The following is a 23,947-nucleotide window of genomic DNA, read 5'->3' as shown; positions in this document are numbered from 1 at the left end:
AATTTTTCAGTTGCAACTGGATTTTGAAAATAATGCTCTTATGAGATTTGAGTGTATCGACCCTTTCACACACAAGAACATCATACACTGCTTTATAAAAATTAAGCGCCCTATCTTGAAGGGCTTACAGCAAGAAAGGGACCATCTCCATTTTCGGACTTTTGAGTATGTCCACTTTCTTGTTTAAAAACAAAACTTTCCTTTTGGTGCAAGACGAAGATGACTTCATCATTTAGTTCCTGTGTAGATAAAACCCATCGTAGCACTGAGGCAAGAAATGGGGGTATCTCCTCGTAGATTCTTTAAATTTCTCAAAAAGTGCCAAAAATGGAGCTAACCCCGTTTTGGCGCAAGCCCTTTAAGTAGTAATCATCTTGGGTGCTCGGGATTTTTATTGGGGGGAAACTTGCGTTTTGTTCGTTTAACACAGTAATTTCCAACGTGGGGGTTAACGCCCCCCTAGGGGCGATGGAATGTTCCAGGGGGCGGTAGAATCTACGGGTATAACACAAGATCCTATGGGTTAGATTGGGTTGGGGGGCGATGGGAGTAAAACATTTCTGAAGAAGGGGGCGATGAGACAAAAAAGGTTGGGAAAATATGGTTTAACCCCTTCACGAACAGTCTTTTGGCAAATAATTTGTGCGATTTATATTTGAAGTATCATCGATAAATCTCAGAAACAGGTTTCTTTATCTCATGTTAGAAACATGATTGTAATAACTTAATATATATATATTCCTCTTTCGTAATTTTTTAGAAAAAAAATCTCTCACGCTGGAAGAATAGATATTTACACACAGCTATGCAAACAAAGACAATAAAAGGGGAAAAATTCTTAGGTGAACGGGGAGGAGAAAAACAGCTCCGTTCGTAAGGTTACAATTCGTGAGATGAGAAAAGAGGTAAAAGAAACAAAGAAAAGAGATGGAATGAACCTTTTTTTTTTTTGCTTCGGACCAAGATATCTCGTCCCTGATCGTTAAGGGATTAAGGCCACATTAATCAGTATACAACTTGTAATGTTTGAGTGAATCCTCCGTTGAGCCTGAAAATGGAGTTTCTAGCTAAGTCAGCTCGCCTACTCCAGCTCCGCAAGACAGTCTCAACGACGGAAAATACATTGGATCCTCAGGCATATGAACGAAAAATAAAGGGTTGGTCATCCCACCCGTCAGTCGAGCTGCGGAACAGCCAAATACGTTTTGACGAACCAGAAAACGAAGGTGAGCTGCTTCAGTCATCCACACTTATATACTACACGGATGGGTCAAAGTCGGAAAAAGGGACTGGAGCGGCATACGTTAAGACTAAAGGTAAACAAGTAATAGCCCGATGGTCGGCCAAGCTAAAGGATGATAACTCAGTGTTTCAGGCTGAGCTTTTCGCCATCTACAAGGCAGTCTTAGATGCTTCTTTACATCGAAAAGCTGCCCTAATTAGATCTGACAGCCGCTCCAGCATACTGGCGGTCTCTAATCCTCAGTCTAGTCATGAAATGGCTAGAACAATAAGAAAGCTTCTCTGCAATCACACCAGAATAAGCCTCTCTTGGGTAAAAGCACATATAGGCCAATGGGGTAATGAATTGGCGGATACCACGGCGAAGGAAGCTACCGAATGCGAAATCATTACAGGTGATCTGCTGCTTCCCGCATCACACGCCAAAGCAATCCTATGGAAGGATCTAATGAATAAATGGCAACAGAGGTGGGATGACAACGCAGAGCCCGGTCGATCAACTCATAGGATCCTGCGACATGTAATGCCTCGGAACCATAAATGGTCACGTGAGATGATTATGTTCGTAACGGGCCATGGTCCATTTCCGGCTAACCTTCATAGGTTCAAATCAATCCCCAGTGATAAATGCTCATGTTTGGCCATAGGCACGCCTCTTCACTACGCAACTCTATGCCCCAAGACAACGGCTTTCCACTTCAGAGAGCCAGCTGAACATCTGCGAATACCTTGGCTTGAGTGCATCCTGAAGCGGGAAGATTCGAAAAGTAAAATACGTAAACTGGTCCGCTTTCTAGAGCAGCACCCTGAGGATATTAGAGCTACAGTCGCGGAGCCAGAACCAGATAGAGAGCCACCTATGCCAGTTAGGAGATCCACTAGACTACGACGTCAACTACACCCAGACAGCGATCTCGTACATCTGTTTAGAGAAGAGGAAGAAGAAGAGGAGCCTGAGTAGTCGAGAATAGTTTGATCCAAACTGGCTTATCGAAAAGCTGGATATAGGCAGCAATTACTGACGAATGTCTTTGGACCAAATCAAACCACACGGTGCAGCGATTAGATCAACCCAGCAGTAGCTTTCATTGATGTGATAGTTACTGATCCAATGAAAATCCCTGAAGAGAAGCAGATCAATTTTATCAAGAACTATTCCCGATTATGACGATTATTATGAGATTTATAACCTGTGATTTACAATTGTGATTTATTTACAGAATCACCATTTTTCGATTACAAATTTTATACTTGTTTACTGGCGGGGTGCGTAATGGCACCTGCCCATGTATGTAATATATCTTTCTCAAGATCAATAAATGGTTAGGTTTCCCCGGAGGCACCCGAGTCCCCAGGGACAATGTGCTTATATCACTGAGTGTGACAGAGCCTGGGTGTCTCTCGGTTCCTATCACTATCACTACTGTATGAAGAGTGTGTAAATGGGAAATCCCGTAATTTCTGAAAACCTCATAATCGAAAATGCAGCGTTAGCGAAAAATTGCCTAATATATAAAATCTGAAACTGAGGAGAAATGACGCATCGCGCATATAAATCGGCACTCGTGAAATATTTCCTGTAAAGATATGAAATTAGTTTTTTTAGTGACAAATGGTTTCTTTTTGTGAAACCTGCTTCTTCATTTTATCTTAATGTATCCGACTACCTTAATGTGATCAGCACGTATTCCCAAGAGATCTTTACGATCTGTCCAGGGAATTTGCTAGTGTTAGTAGACATCCACACCCGAATCCAGACCTGCTCAGTCAGAAGCTTGCTCCCTAGCCACTGGACTACCAGGCTGCCAGTGGTTAGGGGAGGCGTACCTATCTTGTTTACTTTTCTATAAAATGGTGGTGGAGTGAACTTTAATAACATTTTATGATAGGATTTATAGGATAATAAATTTCAGACTACCTACTGTATGTCATTTTCTACGAAAAATCATTTTTTTGTCAAATTTCAGGCAAAATTCACGGAATATTCGAAACACGGTTGCAAAAAAATTCTATGGATGAAATGTTTTCCTACTACATTCAGCTGGTGACGATGTAAAAATTCAAAGAATTGTATGGTATGCTCATAAGTCACGCCCAAATCTGTCGATGTACGTGTAAATATTTTTAAAATTCCATTTTACTTATCGGTTATGTTTAATTGGAGAAATACATAGGACAGATTCTGGTTCATAAGCTTAACAATGTATGGCAGAATATCATATTAAAGTTTTGTAATGATACAATTAATAATATTTTTTGAAATCATGCTTCAAACTCAAGTGAAATGTCTGAGAGAGAAACAGCATTCTTCGTAAAACACGTTGAAAAATTTTGTTCACAGAGATTACTTGCATGTAAAAACGCTAGTGAACGTAACTTCGGTTCTAAGCATCATATAAACGAAACAAGGTCTCTTTCGGTATTTCAAGAAATGTGGTTTCCATAAAAAATGAAAAAAAAAAACCAGAAAAAACAACGATATTTTTCCAAAATGACGTTTTATACAAAGTCGGATACATTAACTTCTGAATGATCTGAGACGAGATATCTCGTCCTAACGCAAATGGAAGAAATTCATTCCAGCAGCCATTTTTTTATCTCTCTTCTCATAATCATTGTAACTCCCGAAGCTTCATTTTAACCCTATGAACGGAAGTCCCCCCCCCATCCCGTTCTTTCTATACGCCCGTTAGGGGACCCCCCCAGCATATAATGTATTTCTTTATAAGAGAGAGAGAGAGAGAGAGAAAGAAATAAGGGAGGATAAGAACGAGATGGTGAGAGCGAAAGGGAAATCTGTACCATACACTTTTTCCCCTTCTACTCTTAAACATGTGAACAAGGAAACCAGATTTTTTTAAATTTATCGTCGATACTTCAAATTCAGATCGTCAGAATTTCTTGCCAAAAGTTTGTACGTGAAGGGATTAAACTCGCACGAGGAAAATAGAGGAGTTAACTTAAACTAGTATGAACTAGTTTAAACTACGTGTATAATGTATGTTTTCAAGCATAAACACTGCATCCGCAGAAGCACCGCATGCCTCCAAATGAAATAAGTTGATTTATTGTGTGAGATAATATATCGAAGCAATACTTTTACAATTGCGTCTAATTTACTTGCTAAACTTCTGGAAAGCAGTGTATAAGAGACCAGCGAATTCCGTATTGGGAATCAAAGACGGATTTCAAACATCATGAAACGATTCCAAAAAACAGCGATTAGAATAAACGCAACAGCTAAGGTAGGAGAAAAGAAGAAAATCTCATCTGTGTATTTGCGATGTGCAGCTGTTTTCACATCATCATAACCCTCATCTTTTTATTGTTAGCCTTTTTAGATGCGCGAAGATTCATTTAAATGACCCTCATCACAACGTCTGCTTGTTAAAGGAAAAACGCGCAGGTCGAAACTGCGCAGGAGGCCTTGAACTCTTTCGACCTGACTGTGTGTAACATTCGATGTTCGCTCGCCAGACCTGCTCGGGGGAAATGAATGATTGGCACAATTCGAGTAATAGTCGCACACATTACGTACAACTAGCATATTCCACTCACTCTCGGTAACTAACGGTAGCGAGCCCAAGAAAGAGAGAGTCGAGCTCACCTCCTATTAAGGAGGAAAACGCGTATTTAAAGCGTTTTGAAACAGCATGGCTCGAATTGCAAGAATGTTATTGAATTCGATTCGCTACAGACAAAGACACGGTCTGATGCACTGACAAATTTACTTCCTGGCAAACTTTATTTTCGATCTCAGTCGTATAAATTAAAATCTGATCGATTGACCCTCACTGCTACAAAACGGGATTAAACCAATACCGTTCCTCGCATTGGAGGGAGTTTGGAATTTCATGTCGCGACGTTTACTCCTTGCATCAGGCATTTCTTAAACCCGTTGAGCGTGAGCACCATGCGCCATTCAACACCTACTTCTGAGAATGATGATGACTATGACGACTCCAAAGAGTACGTCATTTTCATTTGGGTGCTCATTTTATGATGATGATTGTAGACTGGTTCGCGCGAGCGCACGACTCGAGAAAGGTTGAAGACACACTCCCTACGTTACATCTTAAAGACTGAAAAAGTCTAGATCTCTAAATTAAAATTTTTTTCATGTGCAAGCGCTCTTCGTCCCTAACATAGTCCGACTAGAGGATGGATATGCTGCTGTTACCCCTTCCCCCTACTCCGTAGCATATTTTCTTCTCGTGTCCCTTCCCTCATCTGTGAGTGATTAGCTCATTTCTGCGCTTACTCAATTCATTTTTTGAATAAACTTATAAAGAACAAAAAAAATTCTATTGATAAAATTACTCCGGAGAACCGGATCCCTAGTCAGTGAGTATCTCTCTTGAGCGGTTCTATGTGGGGAGGCCGTCTTAACATTATAGGCTCTCTGGAAAAGTGATGTTCTGGGGGTTAACTAGAGGAGCTTACAGATTTATATTACTAAGAATACAAACATATAGAGTAAGCAGATTTTCCTATTCCCACAGTCTACGCGCTTACTACGGATTGGTTAAAGAACCTGAAATTCAAGTTTTTAACCAATACGTAAAGGCGCCGACTCGCAAAATCAGAAACCAGCCTGCACTGTGTTCACGTCCTTACACTTGGAAATCATTGAACTAGACATACCATGTAGGCTCCCCATGAACATGGGATCCCAGGGCCAAGCCTGAATGAACCCCATGTGCTTAGATGGCCGCGGTTCTATGGACAGTTCTGTTGGGTTTGGGAAAAATTCACAATTTCTCTAACCATGTTTAACTTAAAAGCATTAGTTCTTTCCATTCGATTTTTTCGTCACAGCTCTCTGTGCCCCCCCCCCCCCACCTTCACCATCTGTCATGGTAATCTGTTTACTTGATTTTTACTCGTTATTCCTTAGAGCAGCGGTTCTCAACCTTTTTTGAATCGCGGAGCCCTTTTAAATAAAAAAATTCTATGGAGGAGCCCCGTATAGGCCAATTTTTTAATTATTCATCAAAGTTACAGATTTATTTTTACTATTTTAAAATATTTATAATTATTATTTTTTTTATTTTAGTTTTTTTTATTTTCCTGGAGCGGCCGCGGAGCCCCTGGACAGTGCACAAGAAGCCCCAAGGGCTCCGCGGAGCACCAGTTGAGAACCGCTGCCTTAGAGTAACCCAGGATTGCAAGGGAGTTGAGAACAACACTACTATAGCCGACTACGTATTTGTTTGATGAAAATTCATTCCTTGGCTCTCAAAATGACTGTTTCTGTTGCATAACTGTCATTTATGAACGTGTAGACAAATCAGATCGGACCTTAAATTTTGAAGGGCACGAATTCCACGCTTTATATCAGCATGGTTGGAACCGGAGTTTGGTACATTAGCCATTCGGATCGTCGACAGTAGAAGACGGAGGTCTACTGTGAGCCCACAAGTGGAAGGCTATCGGGGCCCTAGTCTGAGGGGCAAAAGGTCCGAGTATCGTGACCTTATATTTTTTAGTGTTTTACACAACAAATTTCAAGACCGTCGTCTGGGAAAATTCTTTGCAAATGAGACAGACCCGTGGCAGGCACGTATACGGACTTCTTTGCACATCCAATACCACCACCAATTTTTACTAGCATCTGCAGACACGTTGGCAAAACGTGTTGGATGCTGATGAGGGACGCTTGTGTGACATTTGTTGATGCATTTATTATTTTTTGTTTTGGCGATCGAAAAACAGCAACGTTATACAGAAACTTTCCGTCTATAGTAGGATGTGTACAGCCTTTTTAGTCCAGAAACTCGCAAGGGCGACTTTTGTACCTTGACCATAGTAAAGCTTGAAACATTTGAAATAGTTTTAATAATATTGTATTTTAGCTGGTGTTTTCTGAGCGTTTTGGAAATACATCAGCTCACAACTGAATGTTTTTTCAGCTATTTGTCTGTGAACTTAACAGAGATATTGCAATTGGAACATTTTAGTAAAAGAATTGTGCTCTTGTTTTTGCCGCGTTCCATCTCAATATCGCTAGTATAGTGAGCTATATTTATAAATTAAAATCTATGCTATCACCGATGAACCAAGTGCTCAATCGTACCAAGCACTGTGAATAAAGTTATTAATATTTTTCACGAATGATGGAGCCTCTTGGAACAGTATAAAACTTGAAATTTTCCTAGTTTACCTTGGAATACTCACTAATTTTCAACCCTTTTTCTTTTGCTTTTAAATGCAATTTATATTTTATAAATTTTAGTTCTATAATTTTTTCCCTACAAAAATTTCAGCTATATCCATTTCTTTTCTTCCATTTCGTCCCTTCGGTTATTTCCTGGTCGAATTTGATGAAAAAACAAAGTTTATAGCGGGGGAAGCGTTCAACAAAAACCTCAACCCCAGGAGGAGAGGCGAGAAAATATTATATTATTCATACAGCAAATGTTGACGGATCATCTGCATCACGGATATGGTATCTCTAATGCAATCAATAGCATTGCATCTAAAGAACCTAGCATCACCTAGAACTAAAGATGTAAAAATATTCAATTTTTCTTTCTACAAGTATACCCATGGCCCCCACATCCTGGAGCAGGGGCCCCTAGGCTGGGATCTTTTGCGGGGCCCCCGACCACACTTTCACGGGCTCCTTTATGATGAATTTATAGCGTGAAAAGCAAAAAAATTGAAAATCGTCCCGGGCCCCAGGGCTGGAGCCTTGTCAGCCCACCCCTTGTGGGGGCCATGAGTATAACGTACGATAGATATGCATTTCATCGGTATATAAATACGTTTCTACCTTCATTATTGTTACTTTTGTTTAAATATATATTAACAATCATATTTGTGTCATTATTTTGATATTTTACGTTTCATTATATGATTTCCATTAAAAGGAACTCATATTATTTTTCCAGCAATATTTGTATTTTTTTGTCTTTGTAATTTTACCCTGTTTCAAGGTACAACAGTGCAGGCTTAAAAGTACGAGTGCAAAGGTACCCTTTGTTCTACCTCAGAGCATTTTTGCCTTTTCAAAAATCGATGTTTGATGATTACAGTAAGCAAGAAAGACAATTTAAAATATATATGATGCTTCAAACAGTATACAGATACTAAAAATGAATTTAGTGAAATTTTTACGGTAAAAGTTGACAGAAAAATGAAGTTTGAAAAATAATGTGCTAAGATATAACGGTCTTCCCTATACGTAGGGTAACCATATGAACTGCATTTTACAAAACATTCCCGTAATTCTGGCCATCCCAACTATTTTTATAAAAAATGTCCCGTTATTTCTCTTATTTTCAAAGAAGCTTAGTCAAATTTTTGAAATCAAGAGCCAAGATTATTTACATGACTTATAAATTATAGTATGATAATTATGACCCTAGCATAATTAATTGTAGTCAAATAAATTAAATTTTCCATTTATCTTACATATTTGTCAAACTTATACGTTCTTTTGGTGAGTTGTATTTTTACTTGCAGTAACCATCATTTTCCCGCGATTGGTGATTTTTTAGCAATTTTAGCAGTAGTAGGCAAATTTACTTTGCTTCGATAATTTTACTTTTGACTGCTTCTAGCAACTTTTCTTGCCTTTGAAAAAAAATGTCCGGGATTTAAATTGCAACTTTACTAGCCTTGACAACTTTTTTGCCAATATTCCGTATTTTTATAAAAGAAATATGGTCAGCCTAGGCATTTACCGTGTTGTGTGTATCGATATATTTCTACCGGAACAAAATTCGGCCGGACGGAACCCCTTGGCGGGCTGCGTTTTACCCGCGGGCCAGAGGTTGTGCACTACATAAGGTGGTCACTAGTAAGGTGATAGATTTTTTTTTCCAGCTTTCTAAAACATGTCATGATGTATTCGTGAAGGCACAAAAAAATAAGAATGTGACGGGTGTTGAAAAAGAAAAAAAATAGAGAATGAACAACAGCCTGCGAAAGAGAAAGAAGCCAAATGAGATGAGGAGGAAGCAATAGAAGACAGGCTACAATGGAATCTCCTGGAGAGTATGCGAAAGGAACAGCATCAACTAAAAGAATTTGAAATCAACGGAAAAGAGATTCCAAATTGTTGAATATTTGAATGCGATTCTTCAACATGGAGTTGACGAGTGAAGAGCTAATTCTCAAGAGCAGCGCCTACTCGTGAAGTTTTCCAAGATTCTGATCAAATAACTTCGAACGTGTACCTCGTAGATAACTGAGACATTTAACTCGATACTTTTCTCATTGTCTCTCGTTATCTTTGTCATACATGAGAGAGTTCTAATTCGATCGTCATTAAATTTCAGAATCGATTTCACATAGGAGTAGATGAAACTCACTCTTTCTTCGTACCTCTCCATCGATTTCCAGTTTCGTTTCTTTAATTCATAATTTATTTCGTTGAATTTCTATTTCAACTATGTTAATTTGATGCAATCACTGCGAGTTATGCGCATGTCTTCGCTGAATTTCCTGGACTTGGTTTTAAATGTCCGTGTTTATTAAGCTACCTATTAACCCGGCGGGTTCTTGACTGATGGGTCGTGGGGCTTTCGAGATTGGTCGCACAAATCCACTTACACACGTGCACGTTCTATAAATGTACTTATCAAGTTACTGGTTTCTCTAATTTCGAAATACAAACAAACCATGGGACGTGGCTAAAAGAAGGTTAGGAACCCCTTCAGTCGTGGGTTTTCCTGACAAAAATTCTCGTAATATCTTCTGGCAAACCATTGAAGGGGGGTATGCCATCGTTGGTGGTATTTAATACCATAAAGCAGTGGTTCTCAAAGGGTGCGCCGTGGCCCCTATGGTTATCGTAAATTTTTTTTAGGGGCGTCGCGAAGAGCTGGTGATATTGATGTGTACCTGCTACGTGCGTTAAGGCAGTTCTTCGTTTGACTATTTTGGGGCAGCCGCATTTGAACGTGGTGTAGGGCAAGAGAGCAGTGCGTGACGAAAGTTTCAAACCATGACCGTGAAATGGAATTTGAACTGACCCCCCCCCCCCTCCAAAATATTAGCATTGTTGATGTTTGAATTTTGTGTTAAGTTAACGATGTTCATTCTTCTTGAGATTTTTTTGTGCGCGTTATAATTTTTTTCAATATGAGAAGAACTGCCATCAAATTTTCTTTTTTTTTTATTATATATATTTTTCTCACAACTTTCCTAATAAGTTGATGAAAATAACCTACGGTTCAGCCTGCATACATGGCCAATAAGGGCTGTTTTTTGAGTGATGTCGGCGCTTCAAAGAAGACCGTCATTTATTCATAGACAAGAAGAGGGCATCAAGACAGGGACATCAAAAAACAAGTGCCCAAGAGAAGAACATCGAGTAAAGGCCGAAAATCACGTCACGTCAATGTGGTGTGTTTCGACCTTAAGTGTGTAGTCCCATGATAAAAAAAATTGAGAAATGGAGTGAAAAATCAAGAAATCAAATGGAGCAATATCAGAAGAGATTTTATAATCTTTCGAGAATAACTTGAGTGGTTTGGCTATTTGTAGCAGGCTACTTGAGATGACTCCGAGGGTCATACTTGGCACGCGGGCCATGGGTTAAACACGTATGTCTTACAGTTTTAGTTTAACAAAATTTGTCCGGACAATGTTACAGTTTAACTAAAATATGAAAACTTCCCGACAGCTGTAACGTATCACGGTTAGCGATTAGATTTTATCGAGCTTAGATTTGGTGTACAGTGAAACCTTGATATAACGATACTCTGTGACCTACAAAAAAATATCGTCGTAGAGGGATTATCGTTACATTGAGAGGTAGCATTATATCATAAGGCTTCACCAACTTTATGTTGTTGGTCCTCTCTTCTAAATTGACGTTGTTAGTACCACCATAAAATGCATTTTTTAGTATTTACTCGCGGCAAAACATTATAATATAATTATAATATGAAATAGATAGATAGATAGATAGAACCGCTCACAGCCCCGGACTGATGCAAAGCACCTTACTTCCGTTACCTCAAAAGAGGTAGAGTTGTGTCGGAAAAGTTAGCAAAGATTTATAGTGGTGGCTCCTCTTGCCCCGTGCTCGCAAGTTTCGAATTACTCGCGTCGTTCTTCCCATGAAGACAGCCATCAACTCAATGCAACATATAAGCCATTTGACAAAAATGGGTGACTGAATCCAATGCCTGGGGAGAAAAATTGCACGTGCGCCCAGTGGCACATAAGGACCGGAGACCACAGCCTGGAATTTTGAAAGAAGTGTGGAAAAGATTTGTGGGCAAGAAAGAAGAAAAAAAAGCTGGCATGTTGAAGTGGGAGAGATTTGTGAGAATGGTATAATATGAAATATTATAATTGATTAGTTGATGGATAAAATTCAGTTGGTTATTTCACCCTGCAAAGTAGTTTTTTGCTCAACACTTTTTTGCATTTTGTAGAAAGTAGCTTCACAGCAACTTCGTTCACACTTCCAGAGGATAGACAGCCTAAAACATCAATGTTATGAAACACCCTCGAAAGAACAAACACTGGTGAGGAATTTAAAAATATATTGAAGGTAATTTTGAGTGAAATTTAAAGAATATCGTTCTCTAGAGTGGTTTCAAAATATCTTGAAAAAATGACTTTATTATAGCAAAGGATATCGTTGTATCGAGATGGAGTTCAACATCAGATTGTAAGCAATTCCAAACAAGATTTGAAAAATACGTTGAAATTTATCGTTATATCGAGTACCGTTGTAGCGAGGTTTCACCGTAGTAATCTTCGGGACCAGTAAGTAGCCCAATTGTGAATCCTAAATTGAGAACTGACCAATAGAAAGGTATTATTGCACAGCGAAAGCGTTATATCATCATCATTACATTCTCTTATACAGTTTGGCAATTAGTCGATTGATTCGTACAAAGAATAAACGTTATAAGCGAGTGCATCGCGGTCGAACAGTTTTCCACGTAGCATGTATGCATTTTCTGCGTATGAGATATGACCTTGCGTTTACGGCGTTTTCTTTTTTTACTCTTCTCGGCTGTTGCAGCCAAGGACGTCTGTGGGATGATGTTCGATAGAATATGAAAGTAACGAAAAAGGAAGAAAACAACGAGAGAAAAAAATGTGTGTTTTTCTAAGCCTTGTGGCCATCGAATAAACAATGCGTTCGCTCATGAGCAATAGATTCTTCTCGTACCGATAGCGTCCATGACTTTCCAAGAAGCTCTTTTCATCATAAGGGAATGAGTGAACTTCCGGTATGCGCGATTACAAGCCTCCCTTTTTAATATGGGTATCTACGTACATACTGTATACATGAAATACTGTTTCGTAAAAAATAATACGTACCTAAGACAAAAAAAAAAGTCGAGTTGTTTACATGAAAGAGAAAGAAACAATGAAAACGACCGAAGTTGGTGTGCGTTGATGATGGAAGAAAAGAATCTACATGTATACGAAATAGAAAATGAATTTCTCTTTCATAAACGGTATGTATAAGAAAAGGAAATGATTTCTTCTGTATAATGACCGATTAAAATGAGAAACTCGACAACTTCGTAAACGAAGACGAAACCTTGTACAAAATGGAAAACGTGACGCCGCGAAACAGCTTACGCTCGTATACGACATGGCTGTTCTCCAAGCGTAATTCATAGTCACACTCAGCTGACCACCATTTTGAAACATGGCACGATTCTAGATGCGATAAATGTCTGTAATTTAGATACCGATATTTTTTTAATGCTATTTTTCCATTTCCATCGTTCCTTTAAACCAGAGGTTCTTAACCTTTCACAATCCACGAACCCCTTGTACGACTAAAATGAATGCCACGCGCCATTTTCACCAATAAAATTAAATCCTCGCCCCCCCCCCCCGCGAATCAATAAAACGAATTAAATGGAAACCTTCCAACTGGAAAATCTGGATCACTTGAGTGATTTGTAAATGTGCCGCTTCAGTAATCTGGGAATGTACCACGGACCACTTGGGTGACCTGGAAACGTGCCGCGGGTCACTAAATGGTCTTTACATGTGCCACGAATGGCTTTTGTGCTTTGGAACTGTGCTACGGTGATCTGTAAATAGGCCGTGGGTTACTTAAGTGATCTGGAACTGTGACGCGGATCACTTAAATGATCTGGAACCACCGCCAGTCATTGAAGTGATCTGTAAATATGCCACCGGTCACTTAAGTGGTCAGAAAATGTGCCACGGGACACTGTGATCTGGAAATGTGTCACCTAGTTAATTTTTACAAAATTAGGTTTGAGATCGCGGGTGCGTCACATTTGGCCCGCATGCCATGGGTTGAGCATATAAGCTGCAGACATTGAAAACGCAAGATGCAATCAAACACATTGAATTTATCTGAAAATATTCAAATAAATTCAATGTATATTTTTTATGTCTGTTAATAGGGGAAATATATATTTGTTTTCCAATTAGTCTCAGTTATACGACTTATGCGCTTATACGACGTTTTGATCCGGCCTCTTGAACGTCGCATAAACGAGGATTCACTGCTCTGTTATTAGCGGGGGAGTAGAGGTAGAAAATCCACTTTCAGGTTTCCTATTGGTCCGCACCCCCCCCCCCCCCCCCCCGAAGATTCTTTCGATTCTCGATTCTTTACTTGGGCAAGTCCTTTCTTTTGTGATATTTTGTTGAATAGAGTAATCCAGTGTTTCCTATGCATAGGATCCTATAGGTTTGCTTGAGTTGGGGGGCGATGAGAGAAAGAAGAATGATGGGAAGATGAAGTTTCTGAAGAAGGGGGCGATGGAACAAAAAAGTTTGGGAAGCCCATTTTAATAAGTAAATCTTTCGATTAGATTTCCTTTCTTCCTTTGTATTGAAACTTCCCCCATATCACCAATATAGGTGGAACCATAGGAATACAGTAGATACCGTTTAAACGACCTTGTTGAATTTCTCTTCTATGGGATTTTCACATTTATACGACGCATAATTGTTTATTTTACTCGAAAACCTGGCCAAAAATTATAAATATACATTTTCAATGCACTATTTGGAGCTGAAATGTCGACTAATTTGTCGTTAAAGTACCAAAAGAAATAGTTTTGCGTTATAAATTATGTAAAATATTAACATATATATGGCAACATATTTTGACATAAATTATATAATTTCCTCAGTGATGAGGGAAATTCCTCAATGAAGAAGAAAAAATCCAATCGATGTAAGAGAAATTCGCATATATTGTTGGACTCAATAATAATTGAACTTAATAATAAAACTGAACTCAACAATGAAATAATTTATCTTCACAACGTTGAAGAGTCCAACAATATACGCGAATTTCTCTTACATCGATTGGATTTTTTCTTCTTCATTGAGGAATTTCCCTCATAGGAAACTATATAATTTATGTCAAAATATATTGCCATATGCTCATGGTTTATGTTATTTATTCTGCAAAACTATTTCTTTTAGTATTTTAACGGTAAATTAGTCGACATATCAGCTCAAAATAGTACGCTGAAAATGTAAAAATAATTTTGGCTAGGTTTTCGGGTAAAATACCCCAAATGCGAGAATACCATAAAAGAGAAATTCAAGAAGGTCGTATAAACGGTATCTACTGTATTCCTATAGTTCCACCTATATTGGTGATATGGGGGAAGTTTCAATACAAAGGAAAAGGGAAATCTAATCGAAAGATTACTCTATTCAACAAGATATCACAAAAGAAAGGATTTGAGAAGAACGGAGAAGGATTTGGTCGCTCGGAGCACGGTCGCACAGAGCACGTTACCATACCGAAAACATTGGCTATAATTGTTGTTTATAATGCACATGAGAAATGATGCAACATTATACAATAACTAGGCCCACTGCCCAGTATCGTTTTTAATGACAGCAGAAATACTTATTTTCGAAATTTAAAGTGCCATATCACTTTAGAGGGGCCCACAATATGAACCCGGCATAGAGAGTGTGGATGTATAACCGAGTGAATGTATATTGAACGGGAAAGGGGCGATCGTGCACCTCCACCCGTCCGCCTATATTAAAAAAAATATATTTTTTTTTTACTGAACGGAGGAAGAGGAGAAAGAGCACTTAACTCTGTATCTGCTTAGGAGCTTTGCTGCAATGTGGGGACCATGAATTTGGTGCAACGATTTTTGAGAGTAAGTATATGAGTTGGTAGGCAAGTAACTTGGAATTTTCATTTAAGTAGTGGTCTCAGAACATTACTTGGGCCTGGGAGCGCCGGTATAAGACGGCCCTAAAGAAATAACTTCAAAGAACTTGCCGTTTCCAAGTTCAAAAACATTTTGTTGAGAAAATATTTTTAATCATTTGAATGCACAGTGAATGGTGGCCTTGTCGACAGGTTCGATTTCTATTTTTTCCGAGGTGGCAATGGAATATCTCTCAGATCCGACGAGATTCGCATAAATGAAGAGAAAGAAAGCGTTCAATATTGTCCCAATGTGAAGACGCAATTTTTAAGATAAAATAGATACATTCCGGATTGGCTCATTTCAAATACTAAGGACTGAATGCGGCACCGATCGTCAAAGACCATGACCACGCCCAAGTTCATATTTCCATTATTCGAAAGTATTTATTGTTTGGTAGAGATTCGCGATCTCTTTGGCTGAATACGAATGAATGAAACACATGAAAAGAGTAAATTTATATGTTAAAATAGAACTCTTTTCTCTCTTCGCACAATTGAAGTAAGTCAGTGTCGTTGCCCTCCTTGGAAAATACAAATTTGAGAAGAAAAAAAATGAGAAATACCTCTGGTTGTGTTCCGGGTACTCGAATCATAATCAAATCGATAATTTTTAGAGGGGGAAAAAATACACAGAAATCATTTTCTGATATGAAATTGGATATACTTGGCTTTTCTTTTCTTTTCTGGTTACGAATTTTATCGATTTCGCATTTTACTTCGCTTTTTTTAGTCTTTTTTTTTATTTGTTTTACTACGTAATGTAGACATTGAGATAAACTCATAGAGACGAATAGCTATGAACGAACGAACGCTCAATGAACTAAGGACGACGAACCTGTCGTCCGTCGTATTATATTGAAAATTCAGCATTCGATTTATCTCTGGAGAAGCGTTTCCTTAACCTTTCTGGACTCGAGGACTAGTGAAATGCTCGAAACAATTCGATGGACAATTAACTAAAGCATGAGTGCGGTGACGATGTGTTGCATAAAATACATACGGGACATTTAAATCCAAGAATGAAATAGATATTTTACAAGAATGTCCCGTATTTTAAATGATTTCCCTGTATTTTTTGTCGTTCTGACTTTATATGATGATATTTATGACTGTTAATACATTCAATCCCGCTTATATAGTTCACCTTTTTTAATAACGTTTCCTCGTTTAGTATGACTTGTTTGCATGATCCCAACTCTAACTAAGGAGGAAATTTGGGATTAAAACGTTAAATGATTTAACGTTGTCCTTTCCCGAATTTGGAGAGTATGCAAATATACACATGCAGATTTTTTTTCGAACATGGGAGCTCAAACTGCTCAGGAAAAGGATAGCTAAACATCTCCAGCGGAAGCCATTTTCATTCTTCTTTCTTCAAAGAGTAATTATAATGTTGAATTTGCAAGAGCGTGTATTACAGTAAAACAACGTGTTCACAAATCCGGTAATTTCGCATCGAAAGTTACGAAGGAATTTTTGGTGCTCAGAAGGGGGCTGCACCTTTATTAAGACTTTTATAAAGTTTCATAATTTTCTGATGGCTAGTAGACCACTCAGAACAGAGGAACTTTAATTAACCCATGTACCAATATAATTAAGGCCACATTTTCAGAATAATATTCAGTGGGCACTGTAAAATGTCATATGGGTCCTTTTTTTATTTAAGCGTGAAAACCCCAGTATATCAGATGGATCGAGTTTTCGTTGAAAGAGATTTTTTTTTCACACTATTTTCAACCTGAGGGTTTCGATCGAGAGTTACCCCCACAGCATAAATCATCATTAATTCCATAATTCGTGATGCTTCCTTCTTGAAATATATTTTTAATATTGGTATCGTTTGGATATTTATTCATTACGTCAGCCCAAAGAACTGAAATAACTACCAAATAATTAATTCACCTAACATATCATGAGCTGTAATCGCATGAGTCGTCATAAATGGATAATCGTGTCTGTACGGATGCAATTCGTGACGTTCTGAATCCCATAACAGTGTCATATTTCTGCAACTGTTTTTTCCGAAAAAAAAAAAACCACGAGGTAATTAAAAGAAAAACACTGTTTTAAACGGGGAAAAAGAGATATTTTTAGTGAAATCGCCAACGAAGAGGAAAAATTGATCTTTGGCAAGAACAGCTGCTCATCACTCGCCATTATTCGTCGTGGTAAAAAACAACAGCAAGGTTCACGGTCGACGAGTGATTGAACAAGACGCAAACTTCTATGACGACAAAATAGCCCCCTTTATATACCTTTCGTTCCTGTAAATCATTTGCATACGAGGAAATACAGCCAAAAAAATCACTTTCCTATGATTGTTGAGAATAGGGGGGAAAAAAAATTCAATAACGCGTAAAACCAGCGGCATCCATTTGTACATGATTCTATAAATAAGGGTAGAAAAGTGCCGTGTCCATTTGTGATTGTCATTTGATGAGCGAATAAAAATTAAATAAAGCCTTCAATATATTTTCGATTCCACAAGCCAACCTTCCTTTGCGAGGATGCGTGCCATTACTCGTTGTTGTTCAATTAATGTCCAAAAAATAAATGAATAAAGGAAATAAATTTGCTGACTGACAAAAAATGAATGAATAGGAGGGTCGGCGAAAAATAAGTATTGGTAGAAATAATTTGTGGACCGGCAAAAAAATGAATTGATAGGAGAAATAATTCGCAGACCTGATGGTGCATAAGACAGAAATAGAAACCAAAATATATATAGACTATATTATACTTATTAAATCTGAAATTGTGTGAAAGTTTCATGAATTGGAGGGAACGTGTTGCGAATCAGCAGGAAATTCTCACGCACCGACAACAGTCTTCTCCGCAGACCAGTGCATTCCTTATAAAACAACATCCCTGGAGTTTTAGTAGAGATTAGGAAAAACGGGAGACTAATTATTAAACGGACATTCCAAAAGTTGGAAAGATGAAATAACAGGAAAATACGCGAATGTGTGTGTACAGTAATTATGTGAGTGAGCAAGTCGGAGCGTCAAAATGAAGTAAATCTTTTTTTCAGCATAAAGTATCAATAGAACAATTGGCATTGAGCTCTAATTCCAGATGCTTCTAGAGAAAACGTCATTAAAACGGAAGCGAAAACGATGAAAAACTTTTCGTTATATATATATATATATATATATATATATATATATATATATATATATATATATATATATATATATATATATATATATATATATATCTGAGTTCGTTGCGTTTTCATCGACGTTATAGGCAAAGTTCATTGCATCATTCTCTATCGGAATCAGAACCAGAAATTATGACGCTATAGCCGTCGTTACAAGTGAATTTGACTGGATAAATGAATGGTCCGATTTCTCGATTTTGAAAAGACGTCGCGTGTTGAACATCAACCTTATTTGGGTTGTTCCTGTCCTGCGTTAAAAAATTAGTGTCGTTATATCCAAGTTCGTTGTGTATCGATGTCATAAGCCAAGATTCATGAGCATTATTCTCCATAGGAATCATCTGGGATCACAAATTATTGACGTTATAGCCGAGTTTTATTGATTGATGACTCTCTGGTCCGATCAGTCCATTTAAAAAAAAAAAACTTCGTGTGGAAAATCAACGTTTCATTTTGGAGTAGTACGTTGATATGTATCATGATATATACAGGGTAATTCAGAAAAGATGGGAAAAACTTTAAGATGGGATAGTACACGCCAATACAAACCATTGGCACCAAAGAATGCAACGTCTAACAACGACCGCTTCGCAAACGTTGAAACGGCATTCCTGTTTAAATTTATCGGGAGAAAAAGAACACCATGCATGAAATGCAACCTGGGGAAGAAGAAGAAACCGTATGCAAATCTGCTCTCACAGTGAATAAAAGGCGCGGACGCCAGCCCTGTGAAGTTATTCCAGCGGGCAATCGTTCGAACAGTTGTAACGTACGGGATAATGGCGCACTTTAGTAATACTGAAAAAGCAGACAGGCATTACTCTGTAGTATGCATGCATGTGCTGTCTCTGTGGTACTTCTGCTTGCAGCTCTGTAAATGAAAGGCATGTCTGCTTTTTCAGTATTACTAAAGTGCGCCGTTATCTTGTATGTTAGAACGGTTGCACGCTGGAATAACTTCACAGGACTGGCATCCGCACCTTTTATTCACTGTGACGCAGATTTGCATACGGTTTCTTCTTCTTCCCCAGGCTGCATTTGCATACATGGTGTTCTTTTGCTCCCGATAAATTTCAACAGGAATCCCGTTTTAACGTTTGCGGAGCGGCCGTTTCGAAACGCGCCAGCGTATTTGCGTTTCATGTTAGACGATGCATTCTTTGATGACAATTGTTTGTATTGGTATATGTACTATCACCTCTTAAAGTTTTTCCCATCTTTTCTGAATCACCCTGTATATATCCTGATGTACATCCGATGTTTATTTTCAAAATATCATGACGTATGATATTTTCGATATTTTCATTCAAAAAGGATTTGGTGTTTTCATCGATAAATGAGTTTATCAATCATAAATTAGTTCATGTGTAAATAAATAAACAGATTTGGTCAAACATAAAAATATTCAGTGGAGAATGAGCTGATATTTTCAGTCGAGGATGGCTACATTTTCAGCCACGAATGGGATGATGTTTTTAATTGTAAATGGCTTGATATTTTCAGTCAAGGATGTTTTGATATTTTCAGCCACAAGTGGGCTGATATTTTCAATCAGGGATGGTTTTCTATTTTTTATTTGAGATTCAACTGGTATTTTCAGTCGACAATCAACTGGTATTTTCAGTCGACAATCAACTGGTATTTTCAGTCGACAATCAACTAATATTTTCTGTCAAGAAAAAGTATCGATATTTTCAAAAATATCATATTTTGCCTGCTTTTCCAGTTAAATGTGGAAAAGGATTTAAAATATCTTAATTATATAAATGCTTTACGTCGAGTTCTAAATTATAGTTTACACCATTTGTGAACACATTTATAACCTACAGTAGCTCGACTATTCTATCGAAAATATCAGATCACAATTTTGATATTAAAGGCAAAAAAGTTATGTTAAAACATAAAATCATTTATAAAATATCAGATGAATGTTTTTAGGTAAAGGGATATGTTCTAACTCTTAGTTTAAATCAAACCCGAAAACGTTCATTATCAACGATATGCTGACTATTCCATCGAAAATATCTGTTATATGTATCAAACTACTCGATATGTATCAAAATATCGGATATTTTCGAAAATATCACGATATTTACGAACCCTGTGTCATAAGTCGTGTCGTTATCGCATGATCCCCTCATCGATGATTTTACTCATTCCACCCTTTTTTTATTATCCTCAAAAGGCCTCGGATATGCAGAAGTACTTCGCACATTCATGTTTGCATTTTTGTCAAATTAATTGTCCTGTCACATCAAAAGACTAATTGGGAACCCACTGAGTAAAATGAGAGGTTAACAGGCTACTTCCAAAACATGCTCGTGGCTCGTTCGTCGTCTTCTTTTGCTTTCCTGTCTCACCCTTTAACCTTCTCTGGCATATATATATATATTTTTCTCTCTCCTCTTACATTGTTATTTCTGTTCTCTTCTATGTGGACATGATAAAATAGCATTTTTTCTTCGACCCCCCCCCCCCGCTTCGCGTATTTGCCTTGAAAAAGAAGAGGAAAAAATTATTTTAATAGCGTAATTGGTGAAAGTCATCGGCTGTGTTATTATTATTTGCCGAGCACGGAACAGCTGTAATAATTTACATTTTTTTTTTTTTTCATAAAAACAACGAGTGGTTTCAGCCGCCGAGACTTAATAATTCCCCGACTGACTCGTATTATATATGTAATAGTATTCCCTTATAAGAGTAAGAGCAGCGGTGGCATTCATTTGCATTCCACTGAAGTCTATTTGCTTTTTCATTTCCAACGCACAGAGAATCTTCTGCGGCCATTTTGTTACGAAATGTGTTTCGTCACGAATGCGAGCTCTCTTTTTTTCGAAAAAATTCTGGTTATGAAACGCATCTGTGGAATTTTACGCAGGATTTTGGTTTCCAAATATTTGCACCTAAGAATTATATTACTCTTATGTGCCCAACTTCCTCCCCCCCCCCTTATCACCTTCTCAATAGAGAGAGTGGGTTTCCTTTCTCAGGACCGTCATTTCAACTTTTCCAGGGGGGGGGGCAAAGCACATGTACTCAATGTATGAATGTATATATATATATATATATATATATATATATATATATTTGTATATATGTATACCATTTTTAGTGTATTTTCAAAAGCCAGCCCCTGCCCCCCCCCCTAAATGACGGTCCTGGGTTTCCTCTATTCCTGGGGGAAGGGGGGGGGAAAGTAAATAATCTTATAATTTTTGTTCTACACGAATACGTCTTGTAAATCTGATCGAACCAGCTGCATTTCTAAAAACGTTGGTGTAACGGTTGGTGAACGCTCACATCTCAACAATATATAATGCACAGTGAAACCTCGCAACAACGATACTCGATATAACGATAAATTCCTCTACAACGAAAGTTTTTTCGAATCTAGTTTGAAATTGCCTTTAGTCTAATGTTATAACACCCCCAATTACTACGATAAACCCTCTCTCTAACGATATTTTTTCAGAAAATTTAAAACTGCTACAACGATATTCTTTATGTTTTTACTCAAAATCTACCTTCAATATAATTTTAAATTCCAAATCAGTTTTTGTTCTTTCAAGGATGGTCCATAACATCGGTATTGTGCGCTATCAAACCCTCCGAAGGTAGGAACTTAAGGGGGAAAAAAATTTAACTTCACTACGAATTTAATGAAGTTTGTAGTGAAGCTTTTTTCTGTGCAGTACACTCAAGTGATAGGCAGTAAACTACTTTATAGCATGGAGCACACATAACTAACCGAGTATTATATTATTCTATGGAATAATAAGCAACGCCAATGCAGGAGAGATGCCAACAACATCATGGTTTTGACGGCGTCTGATAGTAATGCTACCTCTCGATATAACAATAACCCCTCTACAAAGATATATTTTCTTGGTCTGCGGATTATCGTTGTATCGAGGTTTTACTGTAACTGTATATGCATATAATACAGTCAAACCTCGTTAGTCCGTCACTCCGCTTACCGGGTCACTTTTTGGAAGTCCCGATTGTCCTCAGGCACAGCTATGGTTTACTCCGTTTAACGAGTCACTCCGCCTACTAAGTCATATTTTTGCTCTCCCAAGAGTGACTCATTAACGAGGTTTGACTGTATATGACTGAGGTTTGACTGAGCCGCAACTGGATGCTCGGTAATCAGGGAAAAGCACGCATTTTGGCTCCCACTTGTAATGTTGAGCGAGAGGTTAAAGGATGAAATTTGTGCCCCCCCCCCCTTCTTTCGGTCCGGTGCTCAGGAAGCCAGATATGTCTGCACATCCCCCCAAGTTGAAGCCCTGATGTAACGTATAAAGCCCTCCACACACGGGGATATTCGAATAGATCTCCAGTAGCCTAGACACTAAGATCCAGGATGACTGGACGACTCGAGATGCCCGTTCTCCCTCACGGGAAAATGTCAAAAAAATACTGAGGAAATGTCAAAAAAAACCCAGGAGCATGGCCCTTAGGTTCAGATCTCTGGCTGGTCTCTAAGCCAGACTTTCCACGGGCTCTTTTATAGTGAGTTTATAGCATGAAAAAATGAAAAATTATGGTAATTGTCCAGAGATAAGGGCTGGATCCTTGCCAGCCTTACACTTGTGGGGCATATTGGAGGGCACGCACATTCTAGAGAGCACCAAATAGTTTTTAGCAAACATGCCGCATAATTCCTAAACCCGGATGCCTAGGAATATCTCATGCTTGAAAATCAACAACGAAGTGATGAAAATCGAACATGAATCGTTGGAACGTGATGATCAAAAAACCTCCAAGAGCATTTTATTTACTTTCTCAAAAGCCGCAAAACAGTAAAAAAAATTGTTTTAAAAGCATTGAGAAAACCAGAGTGTCAAGTTGCGCACACCTTTTTTCTTTCCTGTATGTAACATTGAGCGCCATGAGAAAAAACATTCGGTGGCGACGTCTGTGCATTAAATCTTATGTTGTTTATTCTTCTTCTTATATTTTAGTATGTAGGTAATCTCGCAACAGTGAGCAGTAGCAGCAGAGAAATGCTTGATTCACATGAATTCTTGGCTTAACAGCGAGACTCGTTTCACATGCGTACGCATCATCATCATCATGATCATCGCCACCCTCCGTCCCCTCTCTGGTCGCTGCGAATGTTAAGGAATAGCTTTTTCCTGTTTCATGGCTCGTATGTCAAGTGAAGGGTGGATTATTTTTGGTCATCATCATCATCATCATCATGTCGGGTACTCAAATATAAAAAATGCGAATAAATGAGCACAAAACACACTTTCTCTTTCATTGGCTATTTTTAAGAAAAATTATTTTCGGTAAATACGCTCACGTTCATTTCACGCACGCCATCTTTCGAGTCTTCGAAACGTATGGTTGGTTCATAGCCCTGTTACTTATCT

The 23,947-nt window shown here is 38.2% G+C and overlaps 1 protein-coding gene across 1 annotated transcript; it reads left to right on the top strand.

Annotated features, from left to right (window-relative positions):
- The first annotated feature begins 1,054 nt into the window (after window positions 1-1,054).
- On the top strand, window positions 1,055-23,605 carry LOC149084254 (uncharacterized). The gene is made up of 2 exons (XM_089235284.1): window positions 1,055-2,107; window positions 23,534-23,605. The coding sequence occupies exons 1-2, from the start codon at window positions 1,055-1,057 to the stop codon at window positions 23,603-23,605; spliced, it is 1,125 nt and encodes a 374-aa protein (XP_089091410.1).
- The last annotated feature ends 342 nt before the right edge of the window (window positions 23,606-23,947 follow it).

The sequence above is a fragment of the Pholcus phalangioides genome, unplaced genomic scaffold (assembly GCF_987345545.1).
Source record: "Pholcus phalangioides strain wild (caught in Gottingen) unplaced genomic scaffold, Ppha-v1.0 ptg000008l_1, whole genome shotgun sequence".
Classification (NCBI taxonomy): Eukaryota; Metazoa; Arthropoda; class Arachnida; order Araneae; family Pholcidae; genus Pholcus; species Pholcus phalangioides.
The sequence above is the reverse complement of the archived record's forward strand: the minus strand, read 5'-3'. Positions and strand labels throughout refer to the sequence as shown.